At 41.5% G+C, this 18,014-nt stretch overlaps 1 protein-coding gene across 2 annotated transcripts in view; it reads right to left on the minus strand.

The window, feature by feature from the left end:
* Positions 1-18,014, minus strand: part of DLGAP3 (DLG associated protein 3) — an 87,673-nt gene that overhangs the window by 17,566 nt on the left and 52,093 nt on the right. For both annotated transcript variants that reach the window (XM_007492768.3, XM_007492769.2), the window contains exons 4-7: positions 6,559-6,764; positions 6,256-6,328; positions 3,000-3,225; positions 1,935-2,266 (exon numbers count right to left, since the gene is read on the minus strand). In XM_007492768.3, the coding sequence (XP_007492830.2) occupies positions 1,935-2,266; positions 3,000-3,225; positions 6,256-6,328; positions 6,559-6,764 (837 nt within the window). The remainder of the gene's footprint in view (positions 1-1,934; positions 2,267-2,999; positions 3,226-6,255; positions 6,329-6,558; positions 6,765-18,014) is intronic.

The raw sequence follows: 18,014 nt of genomic DNA on the forward strand, positions 1-18,014 counted from the left end.
CAGCACACTCCTATACTGCTCTATAAATATTTTGCAAGCCCAACAGGAGGGCAGGAGAAGGCCCAGGGAATGAAATCAACACCAGATTACAGGCCTGATGACTGCAGGCTAAGAAGAAGAATATTTGTCATTTATATAATGCTTTAAGGTTTGCAAAGTGCTTAACATCCATTATCTCATTTGAATCTTGCAATACCCTTGTTGGTTATAACCAGCTCACTGGCGGTCAACCACAAATAACTGACTATCTTCAATGATCTGAATGGTTATCACAAGGAAGAGGGATTAGACTTGCTCTGCTGGCTATAGGAGCCAAACTAGAAGCAATAGCTGAAAGTTGCTTAGAGGCAGCTTTTGGCTTTGAGATATAGAAAAAACTTCCTAACGATTAGAGCTATCCCAATGTGAAATTTATTGTTGGTGTCGTTCCATTGTTTCAATTGTGTCTGACTCTCTTCATAACCCTATTTGGGTTTTTCTTGGCAAAGATACTGGAGTGGTTTTCCATTTTACAGATGAGTAAACTGAGGCAGACAGTGTGAAGTGAGTTGCCCAGGATCACACAGATAGTGTCTGAGGCTTGATCTGAACTCAAGCCTGGTACTCTATCCACTGGGCTGCCAATGTGAAATGAGACACTTCAAAAGATACTCTCTGTTCCCCATTATGGCTCGTATTCAAACAGAAGCTGGAAAACCACTCCTTAGTTACAGTATAGAGGAAATTCCTGCTCAGAGAATGGTTAGACTACATACCCTCCCAGAGAGCTTTTCTGACTCTGAAATTCAGTTATGGAGACCAAAAGTCCCAGCTCTAGAATCCAGTGGGAGAGGAAGAGGCCAAGGTTCCGGCTTTGGAACCCATCTCAAGCTGAGGAAGGTACTTTCCGGTTGAGACAGGATGAATTTGCTCTCAAGGCAAGATGATGGTGTCATGGATCAGCTGGCCTGAGACCACAGCCAGTCCCATTTCTAGAGCATTATAAGGTTGGGGGAATAATTCCATTTTACATACAAGAAAACTGAGGTTTGCAAAGATGAAATGACTTGTTCAAGGTCACACTTGTAGAACATTTTAAAGCCATAATTTGAATATAGGTTATCTGTCAACAAATTTAATATTCTTCCTACTACATCAGGTAAGATATAAGTTCAGTAAGAGAGATATTTAGCCCGGAAGTTATGTTGGCCATTAATGGTCCAATATCCCAAGATAGAATTTTAGGACTCTGAATTTAAGTCAGTTCAGTTCAGAAAGAATTTATTACAGTCCTACTATGTACAAAGCCTGAGCTAGGATATGAAAACTGAAAAAAAAAACAGTCTTAGCCCTTAAAAAAACTCTCACATTCTGCTGGGAGTTAGAATATGTAAATAGATAAGAAAATACAAAAATTATGACACTATTTTTGAAGGCTATGAAAAATTGCTTCAGTCTGAGAATTATGTAACTAAGAGACAATCTTTAAAGTTGCTACATTTAAGGACTTATTAACAAGACACAAAGTGTTGATGGCAGAATTCTTAGAACAAAATTAAGAAAATACAAGACAAATTATTGAGGGGGAAATCACTCACGAGGGAGATCAAGAAAGGCCTCCCATGGGTGTAATACCTAAGCTAAGCCCTGAAGGAAGCTAAGGATTCTGAGAAGTGAAGAAGAGGGAGTGAATTCCAGATATGAGGACGAGTCTATATTCATAGGCCTAGTGGTAGGAGATTGAATGTCAACTTTGAAGAAGAGAAAGTTGGTTCATTTGGCTCAAACATAGAGTGCATGAAGAAAAATAATGTCAAGTCATGGAAGGGTAGCCAAGCCAAACTGAAAAGGGCTTTAAACACCAGAGAACTCTTTGTATTGTACCCTGAAAGAGAAAGAATCCAAAATAAAATGAATTCAGTTGGCCCTCCCATCTTATATTCATTCCCTCCTACCTGTACCCCAATGGAAGGCCTCCACTTGCGCTGCCTGGCCAAGCTACGAAGCTCTTCCCTCCCAGGGATGGTCTTGATGATGAGGGTAGGGGGTTTGGGACTAGCCCGAGCTGGGACTGGTGCCAGCTCAAGGGTCCGGGTCCCTGTGGTGGGGCCGTCCAAGCCATCAGCCGAGCTGCAGCGCCGAGTGGGCTCAGGAGCCCAGGCGGGGCCCTCGGGGGGTGGGTAGCTCTCATGGGCAGAATCGGTACTGCTCTGGGCTGTGATGGAAATGCGTGGTGGAGTCTGTCGTCCTGGAGGGATGGGTGGTGGAGCTTTTCTGAAATTAAAGGCTGTGGCAAGAAAAATGAGGGAAACGTGAGATTATGGACACACCGTTGTTACTTGGCCAAAGCACACATCCAACCCCATGTAAAAACACTCATGGTGGATGATGAAACACAAGGCAAATGGCCACCGAAGTGCAGACACCACTGGGCAGCGTGGTAATAACTGTGGTCCCCATTCCATGGTGATGTTTTCTACCCATTCTCTCACTCAGTCTTCACAACTGCCTGACAGGAGAGGGGGAAGGAGAAGTGGGCAGGACAGTCTATTATCTTCATTGGGCCAATGGGAAAATCCTTCTCAAAGAAGGGAAGAGCACTGCCCACGGTCACACTACTGAGGAAGTAACGGAGACGGGACTGGCAGCTCTGACTCCAGCAGGTACAGGTGGCAGGGGAGGGGGCTGTATTCCAAGAAGTCTACAGCCTCCACAGGCAGAAAACAAGAGCTGGCCAGCCCTACAGATGAGTAATCGCCACCCTGGCTCAATAGCTTGTGTCCAAGACACAGATACGTGTTCATACATGGTCTTGAACTCCAGAGTCCTCCTGGGAAGCAAGAGGAACACTGATGCTATTTTCCATGTTGCACCTGTTGAAACCAAGGCCCAGAGAGAAATGACTTGTCCATGACTACCCAGTCTATGGGGGACAAGAGCTAAGTCTAGATTCCAGGTGTCCTGGCTTCCAGCCCAGGGTTTCTCCCCGAGGTCAGCCAAGTAGGGGAGGCAGTACTTACAGGTGCTGGTCTTCAGGACACTGCTTGGCCCTGCTCCCATGGGGGCAGTGAGGAGGGGCAAGCAGTCATCATCCTGTGAGCAACCGGCCTGGATGGCCCGGAGGTAGCTGTGGCTCCTCATACGGAAGCAGCCGGGTAGGTCCAGGGCATCCACTGCCTGGGACTCTGGCTCCCCAAACACTGACCCACACACGGCCTCAAACTGCTGGCTTAGCTCCTCACTGAGCTGTGGAGGGAGAGGAGAGGGGCATGGTTCAGGGAGGAGCGTCCTGAGCAGCCCTTACCCCAACAGTCCTAAGGACGGCAACAGGAAATCCTAAACATGTTCACATTCACGGGCTGCACAAGTTGTATATCCATCTGTACCCCTCTCCTCCAGTCAGGTTAGAGGAAATCATTGGGGGTTTCCATTAAGAGGATGAGTTTCTCCCCATCCCTGTACCCAAGGCTGGCCCACGTCAAGCCTCCAACCCCTCAGCCTTCCCTTGAAGAGTGTCTTTGCCTCAACCAGACAATCAATATCATCACACTTCTCCTTCCACATACCTCCCAGGACCCCAATGTCCCCTCTAAACTCCTGCCCTGAAGTAGAAACACAGAAGAAAAACAACTGCTTGATCACATGGGTCAATGGGTATATGACTGGGGATGTAGACTCTAAACCATCACCCTAGTGCAAACATCAACAACATGGAAATAGGTCTTGATCAATGACATGTAAAACCCAGTGGAATTGCATGTCAGCTACAGAAGGGGAGAGAGAAGAGAAGGGAAAGAACATGAATCATGTAACCATGGGAAAATATCCTAAATTAATTAATTAAATTAAAAAGTTTTAATCAATATATAAATTCCTGCCCTGTTCTAAGCTTGCTGATCATCAGAACAAAAATTCACACTGGATTCTGAATAGCTGATGCCGTTCCTTGACATGATATCCTTCAGAGGGGACTTTAAAGATGAACCTTATTCTTAAAACACAAAGAAATGAATCTCTAATCATGAAAAAAACAAGACTAATTTGACAGGGAGAGATAATAGGGGCAGGTCTTAGCACTCCCTTCAGAATGATTTTCTGGCTGTTTTGGTGGGGGACTAGAAGGTCCCTAGGATGGGGCTTCCTTGCCCCTTATCCAGACTATCTCAACAGTTTCCTAATGGGTCCCCTCATCTCTACTGATTTCCCAATCCAATCCATCCTTCATACTGATATTAAAAATCTTCCTTATTCAATGATCTGATTGCCCCCACCATGAACAATCTGTGGTTCCCTTTTGCCTGATAACTGAAATATAAACTGCTCACTGATATCCAAAGCTCTCCAAAACCTGGCCCCATCTTTCCTTTAAAGTCTCATTTCCAAGACTTGTACAAAAATATTCATAGCTGCACTCTTTGTGGTGGCAAAAAAATTGGAAAATGAGGGGATGCCCTTCAATTGGGGAATGGCTGAACAAATTATGGTATCTGTTGGTGATGGAATACTATTGTGCTCAAAGGAATAATGAACTGGAGGGATTCCATGTGAACTGGAACAACCTCCAGGAATTTATGCAGAGTGAGAGGAGCAGAACCAGGAGAACATTATACACAGATACTGATACACTGTGGTACAATCAAATGTAATGGATTTCTCTACTAGCAGCAATGCAATGATCCAGAACAATTCTGAGGGACTTATGAGAAAGAACTGTGGGAATAGAAACAGAAGAAAAACAACTGCTTGATCACATGGGTCGATGGGGATATGATTGGGTAGGTAGACTTTAAATGATCACCCTAGTGCAATTATCAATAATACAGAAATAGGTCTTGATCAATGACACATGTAAAAAAAACCCAGTGGAATTACACACCAGCTATTGGGAGGGGGGGCAGGGGAAGAAGGAGAGGGAAAGAACATGAATCATGTACCCATGAAAAAATTCTAAATTAATTAATTAAATAAAAATTTTCAATTTAAAAAAATAAAGTCTTATTTCCCTCCCCATACCATGTGCCTCAGTCAATGTGGACTACTTTCTATCCCTCCCTGAAAATATACAATGGGATCTCTCATCTCCATGCCCATGCTCCTGCTGTTCCCTAAGCCCAGAGTGCCTTCTCTTCTACTCCTCATCTACATTGAATTCCTGCTAATCCTTGAAAATCCATCTCAAATGCTGTTTCCTCCATGAAGCCTTCTTGATTTCCTCTCAGTAAGAACCTTCCCATCCATTCCCCATGGATCTTTTTTTCTCATTAAACTTTCACCTTCTATTTTAGAATCAATACTGTGTATTGGTTCCAAGGCAGAAGAGTGGTAAGGGCTAGGCAATGGGGGTTAAGTGACTTGCCCAGGGTCACACAGCTGGGAAATTTCTGGGGCCAGATTTTAACCCAAGACCTCTCATTTCTAGTCCTGGCTCTCAGTCCACCGAGCCATCTAGATGCCCTGCTGATACATCTTACATAGCATTTTGTTTGTCCCTCCATAATTAAATTGCCATGTTATATGATGTCTGTCTGTCTTATTTTCCTGGCAGACTTTAAGTTGCCTGAGAGCAGGATCCATATCCTATTTCAATCACTCTATTGTGTCACCCCCAGCCCCTTAGCTCAGTGACTTGCAAACAATAGATGCTTCATAAATGCTAGCTGTTTTCCAAATATAACCCTGTAATATTTTTAGAGGGATAAAGAGGAAGGAGCAGAAGAATCATAGGGAGCCGATGCCAGGAACAAGGGGGCAGCAGGTGGACCTGGATGAATGTGGCTCAATCCTGGCCTGGGGAGCTCAGCCTCAGATGGTGATGGGCCCAAAGCTTCTCGGGAACAAATAGAGGCATTTGTCATTTGGCCTGGGCACGGCTCCCAGATAGGAGATAACAGGTGTCGTTTGTACACTGGGGCCGGTCTGGCGGTCAGATGGGAGCACGTCCCAACATTCAGGAACAAACATTCAGCTTTGGGGAGGAGGGCACCTTTTGATCAGATTCTCAGGACCCTTGGCAAGGGAAGTCTGTACCCCTCAAGAATTCCACAGGCCTTTGTAGACATTCAGTTTGACTGTCCTTTAATGGCCAGGGAACAATCTTAAATTCTGTTTCTGTTTGCAAGGGATGAATCCAAAAAGGGAGCAGCAGGGTGAAATGGCAAGGACCCCAGGAGAAGCCTGGTTTTCCCCCAGCGCCAACCTGACTCTTACTGCCTACCAAGATGGAAGCTGCTTCTCCCTCCTTCCCTCGTCTATTGCAGGAGAGTCCCGATAACTCACCTGTCCTGTGGTGAGGGAGCGGCCATAGCCAGGGGCCCCAGTCCGGGGGTGAATCCGGGGTGGCACACAGCAGCTGGGATGGGTATAGACACAGGAGTCAGAATGGGGTTGGAAGGAGGGTCCCAAAAGAGACTCTACAAAGGGAAACTTGATCTAGAGATCCTAGAGAGGCAACCCCAGGGTAAAGCCCACAGTAAAGAACCAGAGAGAGACCCTACATACAGACCACTGGACTGAGAGTCCCCAGAGGGGCCTGGGCTGTCTCCTTGCCAACCCCCAATCCCTTGTTGGCCACCTCCTTACTTGATTCGAGCCTGATCCACACTGGAGGAACGGCGATAGGCATAGCGGCGGGCAGCTCCCTTTGGAGACATCTTGGGGCTGCCATCTGAGTCACCGCTGTCCTCATCACCCATGGCCTTGATGTAGCTACCACTTCGCATCCTTCGACACGGGATTTCCCCATCCTTACCCCCCGTTGGATAACCCCCCCATTCATCATGGGGTACCTGCAAAAATCAAAGGAGTAGTATCAGCTGCACCTAGGGAAAAAACTCCAAGGAAGTGTGGCCATCTCTCCATCGATACCTGAGCCCCACTCCCACCCTTCTGAGTTTCCCCCTTACTCTCATCACCCCACTTTCCCTGATCATTCCCTCAGACTGCTCTTATCCCAACAACCCCTTAACCTGCCCCCTTTTTAATGTTCCCTTGTCCTTTCCCAGGACTCCTCAGTGGTCAGTTTGTCTTCTCCTTACCCTGCCTCCTCTCTTCTCGGTTCCTTCCTAAGCCTGTCTAACCGCCCCCGCCACGTCTCCTCACTGACCAGAATCTCCTCAGTGCTCCCTGACTCTGCCTAGTCTCAGGGTCAGGGATCAAGTTCCTGACCTTCGACTCATCCTTCATCCCTCCTGCATCATCTCCATTATACTCATATGACAAACCCTGTTGATTCTTCCTTTAATCCTCCTAAGGTAGAAGTCTGACCATATCACCCCAACACTTCTGGCTTCCTATTGCTTGAGATAAAGTCATGTTATCATTCAGTCATTTCTGACAATTCATGACCCCATTTAGGGTTTTGTTGGCAAAAATACTGGGTGGTCTGCCATTTCTTTCTCCGACTTATTTTACAAATGAGGAAACTGAGGCAGCCAAGATTGCATGATGTACCCAGGGGCACACCGCTATTAAATGTCTGAAGTCAGATTTGAATTCAAGAAGATGAGTCTTCCTAACTCCAAGCCCGCTTCTCTATCTGATGTGTCACCTAGCTGCCCCTCAACAATAAAATACAAACTCCTTATCCTGGCATTCGAGGCCTTCCACCATAAGGCTCCAACCTTATTTCACCCCCTGTGCTCTGTGTTCCAGCCAAATTGGATGACTCACTAATCCCTAGACATATCTGGTGTTTTTCTGCCTTTAACACTGCTCATTACGAACCTCCCTTTATCCATTCACCTGCTGAAATGCCCAACCAAGCCCTGTATGATTATCCATAGCCTACCATCCTTCAGATCTCAACTCAAGGCTTTCCTAATTACATTAGCCTTCTGCGATGTCTCCCTCCACAGACTCCCACTGTCTGGATTGTCTGTGTCACACAGCTGGAGCCTTCCCTTTTACTGAGCTCTGTCTTGCTGATTCGTGTCACCCCACGTGGCTTTGAGTTCCATGAAGGCAGGGTCTGGATTTTATACTTCTTTGTCCCCCATAGAATGGCCCAGGCTAGGCCTGAGGACCTTCTGGGCCTTAGTAAAGACTTCTTAAAAGGATGGATGGACTCCTAGTTGGATAGATGAATGGATGGATGAATGGGAGGATGGAGGAGGGAAAGAACGTGCCACTCACAGTGAAGTCTGCATAGCTGATGATTGCTATGCAGCTTTGGTTCAGAGAAGTCCCAATGGTCCCAAAGTGAAAATCCAGTCAGCCATAAACAATCACTCATAGGGCCCAGCTGTAGCTATGGTTATAGTTAGTCATCACCCTCTTCTAAGAACAGAAATCCTGACACTGTAAGCTAGCACTGAGAACTTTTATGGCGCTGGTGAGTGGATTGGCTGTTCCCTCAGCCTTCCTGGGAGAATTAATGCAACGTGGTCACCCTACATGTGGAGAGATTAAGGAGATTCATGTAGGACCCATACCATGAAGTACTCTGGCTCTGCAGTATTTTACAATTGGCCCTGTTTCCCCCTTTTTTTACCAGTATGTGTTTCTCTTGGGGTCAGTGACTCAGATCTTTCCAGCCAAAGGAGGGCAGAACTTGGTTCCCCTGACCCTAAGAGAATGGAAAATGCAGATGGCAGCCTCACTGATTTATGTGGGACAGTAGGAGGGCATTAGGCTTGGTCTGGGTCAATTCAAGGCAGCATGATAAGTATTGAATATAGACAAGTTCAAATCCCCATATGATCATGATCATTTCTACACTTGTTTGCTCATCTGCTAAATGGAAATAATAATGCCTGTATTACCTAATTCATAGGTTTGTTTAAGCTTCAAATTCTGTACATTATTGTATGTAATATGATTTGGAAACTTTAAGCCCTTTTAGAATGTCAGTAATTGTTTGTATTATTGTGTTTGCAAAAGTCACAGTTCTGATAAGAACCTGCCCCAGACTGGTCTCGTTGGGCCAGTATGTCTGAATGCTTGGTTCTAAAGCCTCAGCTGTTTCTAATTGAGAATGAGGGCAAGGGAGAAAGAGGAAGCAGCTTCACAGAATGAATCAATGAGGATCTGAGAGGAATTGAACTGAAAAATATTCCTAGGGACTCTCTTTCTCCCCAGGCTTTGTAAAGGAAGGGAGCACAAGCAATTGGGAGAAAGGGGAGAATAGGACCCTTAATTATCCTAGGAAGCTAAGGCCAAAAATCACTGGCAGAAAGAAGGGATGATAACTTTGTTGAGTTGGAATTCTCCCAGAAGTATCCAAACCAAAAGAAGGGGGTTTCTAGGTCTCACTGAGTCCCATCCCTACCTACAACTGCATGGCTCCCTTCATCTTCTAAAAGAGAGTTTGTCCAAGAAAGTAACTAAGGAAGTTGAGCACTTAAACAGTGGAACTCAGCCCAGAGAGGGTGTCTCCTGCTTCTCTACTGCTCCCCACCAACTCACACCCATCTGGACTATGGCTTAATATACAGGAATGATGGGCTCTTGGCCACAGATGGAGTACAGCTAATGAGGATTGGGAGGGATATATTTGCCTGGATATTTGCTGATCTAGTCAAGAAAGCTTTAAACTGAAAATTGAGGAGGAGGAGGAAAAAGAAGCTGCCCACATTCAACTGCTAATCTAGACACTATAGAGAAAGTAGGCATAATTCAAGAAGAACAGCAGTAGAGGTGTCCCTTAATTCCCAGGAAATAGAGGACCTCAGTTACGACAATATCTGGTAAATTAGGGATCTTCATGCAAGAAGGAAAATAGGACTAACATAGTTTATCACTGAGATTTGATAAAATGCAACTCATTGAATGTGGCAATGAAGAGTAAATTTTGTTCAAAAAGGGGAGGAAATGGAGGAATTTGTGGTAAAATAGCACGATATTTCAGATAAATTGCTCCTATGTGGGAATTTACAAACCAAAATCAAGAGACTGGAGAGCATTCAGGTAAGACTCAAAGGAAGGAAAACAGAAGCAATATTGTGGGATCATTCACCCAGCCAGATAGAGGAAATGGATGATCACAAATCTATGAGAGACACAGAGAGGTAGGATATAATGGTGATGGGAAACTTCAAATGGAAATCTACAATTAATAGCAAAGCAGCCATTGCTCTTTTGAGCCACTCTTGTCTACTGTGTCTAAAAGGTGAAGATCACAGTTCACTCAGAGCACGGACACCATGAACTGAACTGGTGAGAGGGGAAGCTCTTCCTTCCCCTGCTCTTGCTCTTTTTTTTAAGCCTTTACTTTCCATCTTATAATCAATAGTGAGCAATTGGGATTAAGTGACTTGCCTAGGATCATATAGTAAGAAAGAGTCTTAAACCAGATTTGAACCCAGATGTTCCCAGCTCCAGATCTAGCATTCTATCCACTAGCTGCCCCTTTGCTCTCTCTCTTTTACCCCATCTCCAAGAAATTAGTGGGGGGGTAGGGGGTAGGTATATGTTTCTATTCTGTCATTCATCCTTCCCAGTTTCAGGCATCAGAGATGATCCCCACCAGACCTGTAAGTTGTAGCCATAGTGACCTTGGAGCCAGAACTCTAAGAAGGATGAGATAGCCAGCCAGCCCACAATGGAAGCCCTAAGAAGCCAGAATGCTTGGGTCTCAAGTAGCAGAAGGATTTAGTTCTTAAAAATGAGTATAAACGCAAAAGGAAATGAGCTAAACTATGAACCTAATCTTCTTCCCCTGAGGTGGTACAAAGATGGGGTGGGAGGTGAAAGATTATGCCTCCCACATGTTGAGGAAGGAGGCAGTGAAGTTTATGTTTGTGATTATATCTTCCAAAGTAAATATATCCATGTAAAAGAACAAAATCAGAGCATCTAATAAATCATTTTATTAATGTGATAATAATTTGATCCTTCAGAAGACAGGAGAGATGATAAAGGAACCATGACCAAAAAAGACACATGGGTTATAGAAGAGAAAACAAATGCAATTTTGGGATAAAGTGGCCACTCCATCTTAGAGATCATGAAAAATAAGGGGAACAAAGTCCAATGGCCACACTAGACTTTAGGAGAAAAGATATTTTATGAGTTCAATCTCATCAAATCAGAAATGGCTAAAAAATTATGGTATATGATGGTGATGGAAGGTATAAGGAATGATGGAACATGATTTCATAAAGAGCTAGAAAGACCTACATGAACTGATACAGACTGAAATGGGCAGAACCAGGAAAACATTGAACATAGTAACAGCAATATTGTGGAATGATCAGCAACAATAGACTTGGCTATTATTGGCAATACAATGATCCAGGATAATTCTAAGGGGCTTATTACAAAGAATTCTATCCACCTCCAGAGAAAGAACTGTTGGAGTCAGAATGCAGAGGAAAGCCTATGTCTTTTCAATTGTTTATATTTGGGAATTTTGGTTTTATAAGATTACTCACTTACAAAAATGAACAATATGGAATTTTTTTAAGAGTTCAGCCTCAGTCTCTAAAAAGGAAGATCAATCATGAAGAAAGGGAAAATCTCAAAAACAGAATTCTGATGATGAAAACACAAGTCACACCAGACTAAGCTTGTTTCCTTTTTTTGATAGTGAAGTATATCAAGGGAATTATATTTAATATGGTATAAAGTACAGCTGGATGTCTCTAAGACATTTTACTATCTTTGTAGGTGAAATGTGGGCCAGATCACTGTAGAGCTGGATGAATTCAGAACTCATTGAATGACTAGTTCTAAAGAATATCAATTAATGAATCTATTTTAATTACTAATAAGAGTGCCACAAGGCTTTCTACTTGGACTTATTCAATGTAGAGGAAGTATTACACTTGTTAGGTTTAGCTCTAGAAGGCACAACTAAGACCAGTGCTAAGAAGAAGCCTACAGCTCATTATAAGGAGGAATCTGCTTATATTTCATTGTACATCAATGAATAAACTGCCTTGGGAAGTAGTGAGTTCCTTCATCAATGGATATCTTCAAGCAGAAGCCAAATGACCATTTTCCAAAAAGTCGTGGATCTTTACATGAGAAAGAAATTGGAGTAGATGACCCCTGAGATCTCTTCTAACTCTGGGATTCTATTATCTTTATACCAATTATCAGTTTAGAATTAGCATTATATATATATAACAATGTCATAGACATATACCTGTCATATCGTCTTGTCTGATAATATTAATAGTAAGCATTTACATAGCACTTTAAGATGTGCAAACACTTTTACATACACTCTTTCATTTGATGTTCACAGCAACCCTTTGAGATAAGTGCTATTATTAGCTCCACTTTACAAAAGAGGGTATTGAGGCTCAAACAGAAGGGAAGTGATTTTCCTAGGATCACACAGCTAGTAAATGTCTAAGACGGGATTTAAATGCAGGTCTTCCTGACTCCAAGTCTAGCACCACCCAATTGCCAATTTTAAGTACCTAACGTATATTTCATTTTGTTTAATGAGTTGGATTTCTTTCTAAATACAGTAAGTAAGGTCCTATTTTCTATATTTCTCATCTAGTTGTGTGATCATAAAGATATGTTCTGTTGGAGAAAACAACTGAACATAACTCTCCATTTCTCATGTTTTAATCAAAGGTTATGTTTTCATATAGACATAAACTAATCTCATAAAAATCGTGTAGATTGATAGGATCCATAAGATCACACCTCTAAGAATCTCATGGCAATAAGGAAAGCACAATGTAGGTCAATAGTGGTTGTCATCTCAGTTGTCTTTTTAAAAAATGGTATCCTCAGTGATTATTCCCATCCTTTTGGAATAGTCCCTTCTTTGAGAAATCTAAAGAATGGCTCTCCAACTACCTTTAAAATTGTCCCTTCAAGCATGAGTTTCTCCTTTCTAAGTATTTGTTCAGATCCACTCTTCTTGTCTTCATAGAGTCATACATTCTCAGAGTTTGAAGGGACCTTCAGGCTATCTTGTCCAACTCAGACCTTAATAGGAATATTAGCTACAACATCCCGAACAAATGGCCATCTAACTTCTGCTCAAAAAAAATGGCCATCTAGCTTCTGCTCAATGCTTTCCTGGTGATAGTAAATTTACTACCCCCCAAGGTCCCTCTGATTGTTAAAAACTTCATCTCCTTATTGATCCAAAATTTACCTTCCCCCTACTTGTCCTTATTATATACCCTCTACGGCTAAGCAAAATGAGTCTATTCCCTCTTTCATGTAACAACTCTTAAATACTGAATAGTACACCCATTCAAAATGAACTTTCATTTAATTATCTAAGAAAATTCAAAGGATTCAAGATGGAAGAATATCTACTTCCAGAAGAGAACTGATGAACTCTGAGTGTAAATCAAAGTATGTTTTTCTCTACTTTTCTCAGTTTTTTTTAATGAGGCTAATATGGAAATTTGTTTTACATGGTTCCAAATGTGTAATTGGCGTTGCTTTCTTTGCAGTGGGGAGAGGAGGGATGGGGAAAGGAAGATAATTTGGAACTCAAAATTTTAAAATAAAAGAATGTTTAAAATAAATATACATATATAATATATATATATTATAATATTGGTCTTTCTTTTATTCTAGTGACATTCCAGTCCCTTACATCCCTTACTAGAGACAGAAGAATCTAAAAGCGGTAGTTCCACTATGAAAATAGATGTCCACAAAAAAAAAAAAAAAACAGATCCATCATACTTTGTGTCTTTCTGTTGTTCTCCTGGTTTCATCTAAAAATGTACTCTAGATAACCTAACTCAGTTCCCTCAGCTTTTCACTTTCCTCTTATGAGGAATGTTATTCATAACTTTCCATTTTCCTCCTCTGTGAAGTTTTGAAAATGAGTTTAAATTCTAAATTGGTGTTTTCTTGGCTGCTATGTCACTCTTCCTAGAAAGGAAAACAGGTACTTGTTGGCAGAGACAATTTCTGGATTCTTCTAACCCCTTCATCAGTATTTCTTTAGTGATAAAATTTCTCTTTAAAATAGTGATAGTCAATGTCTTTTCTTTTATCTCTTTCCCATTTTTTTGGAATCAATAACTTGTTTAAACAAGTCTATTAGAGGTCAAGCTCCTATGACCCTTTCAATGTCCTTTGGTCTTTAGCTTCTAATTTTGTGTTTACTTTAACCTCAGTTCTAACCACTGAGAAAGGATGCCTGCAGTTAGTCATTTTTTACAGGACTTAACCATTTCCACTTTTTTGTGTTGTCTAGTGCTCAATATATCCAGTAACTTCCAATTCCCTTCTTAAAAAAAAGTATAATATGACTGCTATTCCTGCTCAAAGTACAGGCTGATTGCTCTCCTGAAAGATAAAGGAGCTGGGAATTATTTTCCATTCTCCATATTATTAAAGAGAAAATCAAAAGAGAATGTAATGTCCCTTTAGAAAAGTAAAAGAAGAAATTCAAGTCAAAAAGTGAAAAAGAGAAAGTGTTTGAAGAAACCGTTATCTTTTTTAGGAGGCTGGTGTATGGAAGAATATGACACAGAGGAAAAGGAGAAAGGGATAAGGATTGCCAGATGCTTGAGGTTAATTAATAAATAGATACTTCCTATGTAGGAAGATATGACCTTATGATAAAGTAGTAACTATTTATACTTCAAAGGATAATGATGTGCATCTATAGGTACTATCAAGAAAGAACATACCCAGTAACAATTAGGGGAAGAGACAAATAGTGGTGATTGATTAGTGATTCCCAGATAAAGAAAAATGTTTAACTGACATGAACAGTAGCAATGTCTGCTGTCCTCCTGAAACATGAACTCAGGACACAACAAAGAAATTCCCAACACTGATGAGAGCAGATGACTATGATGCACTTCTGGTGACTGATGTGGACACAGATGATACTGCCAGAAGGAACCGAAAAAGAATTTCTGAGGATTATTAAGTCCTGGGCAAAAAAATAAATAAATAAACTAAAGACCTTAGAGGCACAGGTGTTGTATTCTCATCACTGCTGCTGATCAAAGGCAAGAACTTCAGAAGAAAAAGACAGATTTGGAAAATGAACAGTTGGTTAAGAAGATAGTGTCTGGGAAAGGGATTTAGATTTCTGGACTACAGCTTAAAATACAGGCTTTTGGCCAGGGATTTGGATTTCTGAATTCCAACTTAAAATGCAGGCTTTTGGCACCTAACAATGACTGGTAAAAATGTTTTTGCTTGGAGCCTTGCAAATTTGATCAAAAGGGAAAGAGTGATGGGGGAGAGGGAGGAGTGATAGTGATGCCAAAAAAGAGAGAAGAAAGAAAAGAGCATCAATGAATCATTTTTAAAATACACTGAAGAGTACAGAAGGAAGTTCAGAAGGGGACACAGACAATCAGGGCAGTGTTGTTGCTACCATGTTAAATTAAATGTATACTTTTAAAAAATGAATTCTAGATGACAAAGATTCATGGTTTCATATAGAATCCTCTTTTTTGTTCTTCTTTGAATATAGAAATATTCATATCTGTTGATGCTTGCTAAGTTTGTAAACATATTTATTTTTATATATTTATATATAATATAATAAATAATTTATGAAAAATAAATTTTAGAATATAAATTTTGACCAAATTTTCCTTCTGAAAAAGGAAAAAATTTCCTGTAAATATCTACCAAGCTAGATGCTATGGAGATTAACTACAACGTAGGAAGAAAACTAACAAGAGGGATGTTCCAACATTCACAAGAGACAAAATTCAAAAAAAGAACAAGTTATGAAACAGTCTCAGATGGACAGATGGACAAAATATGAGTAACAAATAAGATGCACTTGAAATTCTAATGTAAAAGGATAACTCTGACTTCATAATTGCTACCCACTTCCTACAGAGAGGTGATGGACTCAGAAGACAAACTGATTCATAATTTTTGGACATGGTTAATGAGGGAATCTGTTTTCCTTGGCTGTACATGTGTATAATATGGGTTTAGCTTTTCTTAACTGGGGCATGAGAGAATGGGAAGTAGAGACTTGGTAGGATAAAATCTATGACTGTAATATGGTTCCAGAAAAGGACACCTCATTAAAAAAAAAAAACAGAAGAGGTAACCTTTGGAGAGAGCAGAGTAGCATTATGTATTAAAAAGGAATATTCATGTGAAAAAAATGAGGGCTCAGAGGGAACTGACATAATAGAAAGCATGCAAAGAAAAATAAAAGTTATATTTTCACTGGTGTATACTGCAGTCCACCTGTATAGAAAAAGAAAATATATGATAGAGAACCATCAAAGACCCCCAAACTTCAAGATATCAGAGATATCAGAGGATATTACCATCAGGCATCCCTCCTCTCAGAGTGCCAAAGACCCTAGAGTGTCTTGGAAACTAGAAACTGAGTATTTTTTTCCACCTCCTGGATACCTTCTGAATAGGCCTCATCCCCCCAACTGTTTAGGGGTGAAGCTGCTCCAGCTTGTGTGTTTCTGAGTGATGCTGTCAGAGAATGTCATACAACAATGCTAACAGGATCCACTAGAGATATCTTAGATGATCTCAATTGGACTCTCACGACTACAAATGTGCCCAGGTCTCCCTTGTTTTTGAAAAAAAAAAAACTCTTAATTTTAGCCTTAAGCCATATTCTAGATCTCTTCTCCCATTCATAGTCAAACTCCTAAAAAAATTTTGTGCCCCATCTCCTCTTCATTTCCTTACCTTTCAACTTCATGGAGTCTAGCTTCCAACCCTAGCATCAATCAAAACTGCTCCCTCCCAGGTTGCCAATCTTAAACTACTAAATCTGAAGACATTTTAAAAATCCTTATCCTACTTGATCTGTCATCCACTTCCTCTAACTGGATACTCTCTGCTCCCTTGGCTTCTGTGACATTGCTCTCTCCTACTTCTCCTCCTCTCCATCTGACTAGTCCTTTACAGTATCATCCTGTGTATCCTTCCCTCTAATTATGAGTGTTCCTCTCTGCTAACCTGGGACCAATGATCATTTCTATGACTCCTAATCCCATAGGATTCAACACTAATCATTCTCCTGAATTCCTGCCTGCTGAAAATTTCTACCTATCTATCCCATTAACATCTTGGAGTCAACATTTCTAAAACAAAACTCATTACTTTCCCCCTTGTGTTTCACTCCTCCAAACTTGCTTATTGCTGTCAAAGATACCACCATTCTTCCCTATCACATAGATTCAAATCCTCAGAGTCATCCTGGACTCTTCCCTCCACTTCATCCTCCATATCAAGCCAGTTGCTAAGTCTTCTCTCTCCTGTCCCCACTGTATCTCTCAGATCCCCCCTCTTCTCCTCCTCAAATGACCACTACTTAATTCATGCCCTCCTAAGTTATTGTAATAACTTCCTGATTGGTCTCTCCCTCCCCTCAAAGAGGTCAACTTCACATTCAGAGAACAAGGTCTAGCCATTTCACTCCCTTGCTGAAAATCTATAGTGTTTTCCTAATACCTCTAAACTAAAATCCAAAAGTCTCCATAATCTGATTCTCATCTCCCTTTCCAGATGTATTTCGCATTACTCTTTTTTCCCATACTCCCTGTTTCAGACAAACTAGTCTACTAGGTGGAATCATAAGTAGAAATACTTGTGCCCAAGACAAGTACCATAAACTATGTCCAGGATAAGGAGCATGGAGCACACCTTCAGTTGAGGTTGGATAGTCAAGAGGTAGTATAGGGCAAGATCAAGCACTGCAGAGGGGAGAGAGAATATAAGGCAAAGAAAAGCTCACTCTAGTCTATCCATCTATTTCCTAATTTAATTAGTACTATTAACTAGGTTCTAAGTTCTGTTATTTCTATGCTGCTAAAGGAATGAATGTACATGTGCTGTCAGTGCCCTTTAAATTTGCCACCTTTGGGCAAAATCCTAGTCACTCCACCCTAATTGTGCTTATATTACTAGCTATTTCCTGAACTCAACATTCCATTTCCCTTCTCTGTAGTCTCAAGCATCCTATCCTGGGTTCTCAGGTGTTCTCCCCTCACCTCCACATTTTAGAATAATCCCTGGATTCCTTTAAAACTCAGCTGAAGTGCCACCTTCCATACAAAACCTTTCCCAATCCCCCTAGTACATTGTACTCTCTTCTCAAATTATATTTACTTATCTGTGTGCATGGTGTTTCTCTCCAGGAGAATATAAGC

Source organism: Monodelphis domestica, chromosome 4 (assembly GCF_027887165.1).
Source record: "Monodelphis domestica isolate mMonDom1 chromosome 4, mMonDom1.pri, whole genome shotgun sequence".
NCBI lineage: Eukaryota > Metazoa > Chordata > Mammalia > Didelphimorphia > Didelphidae > Monodelphis > Monodelphis domestica.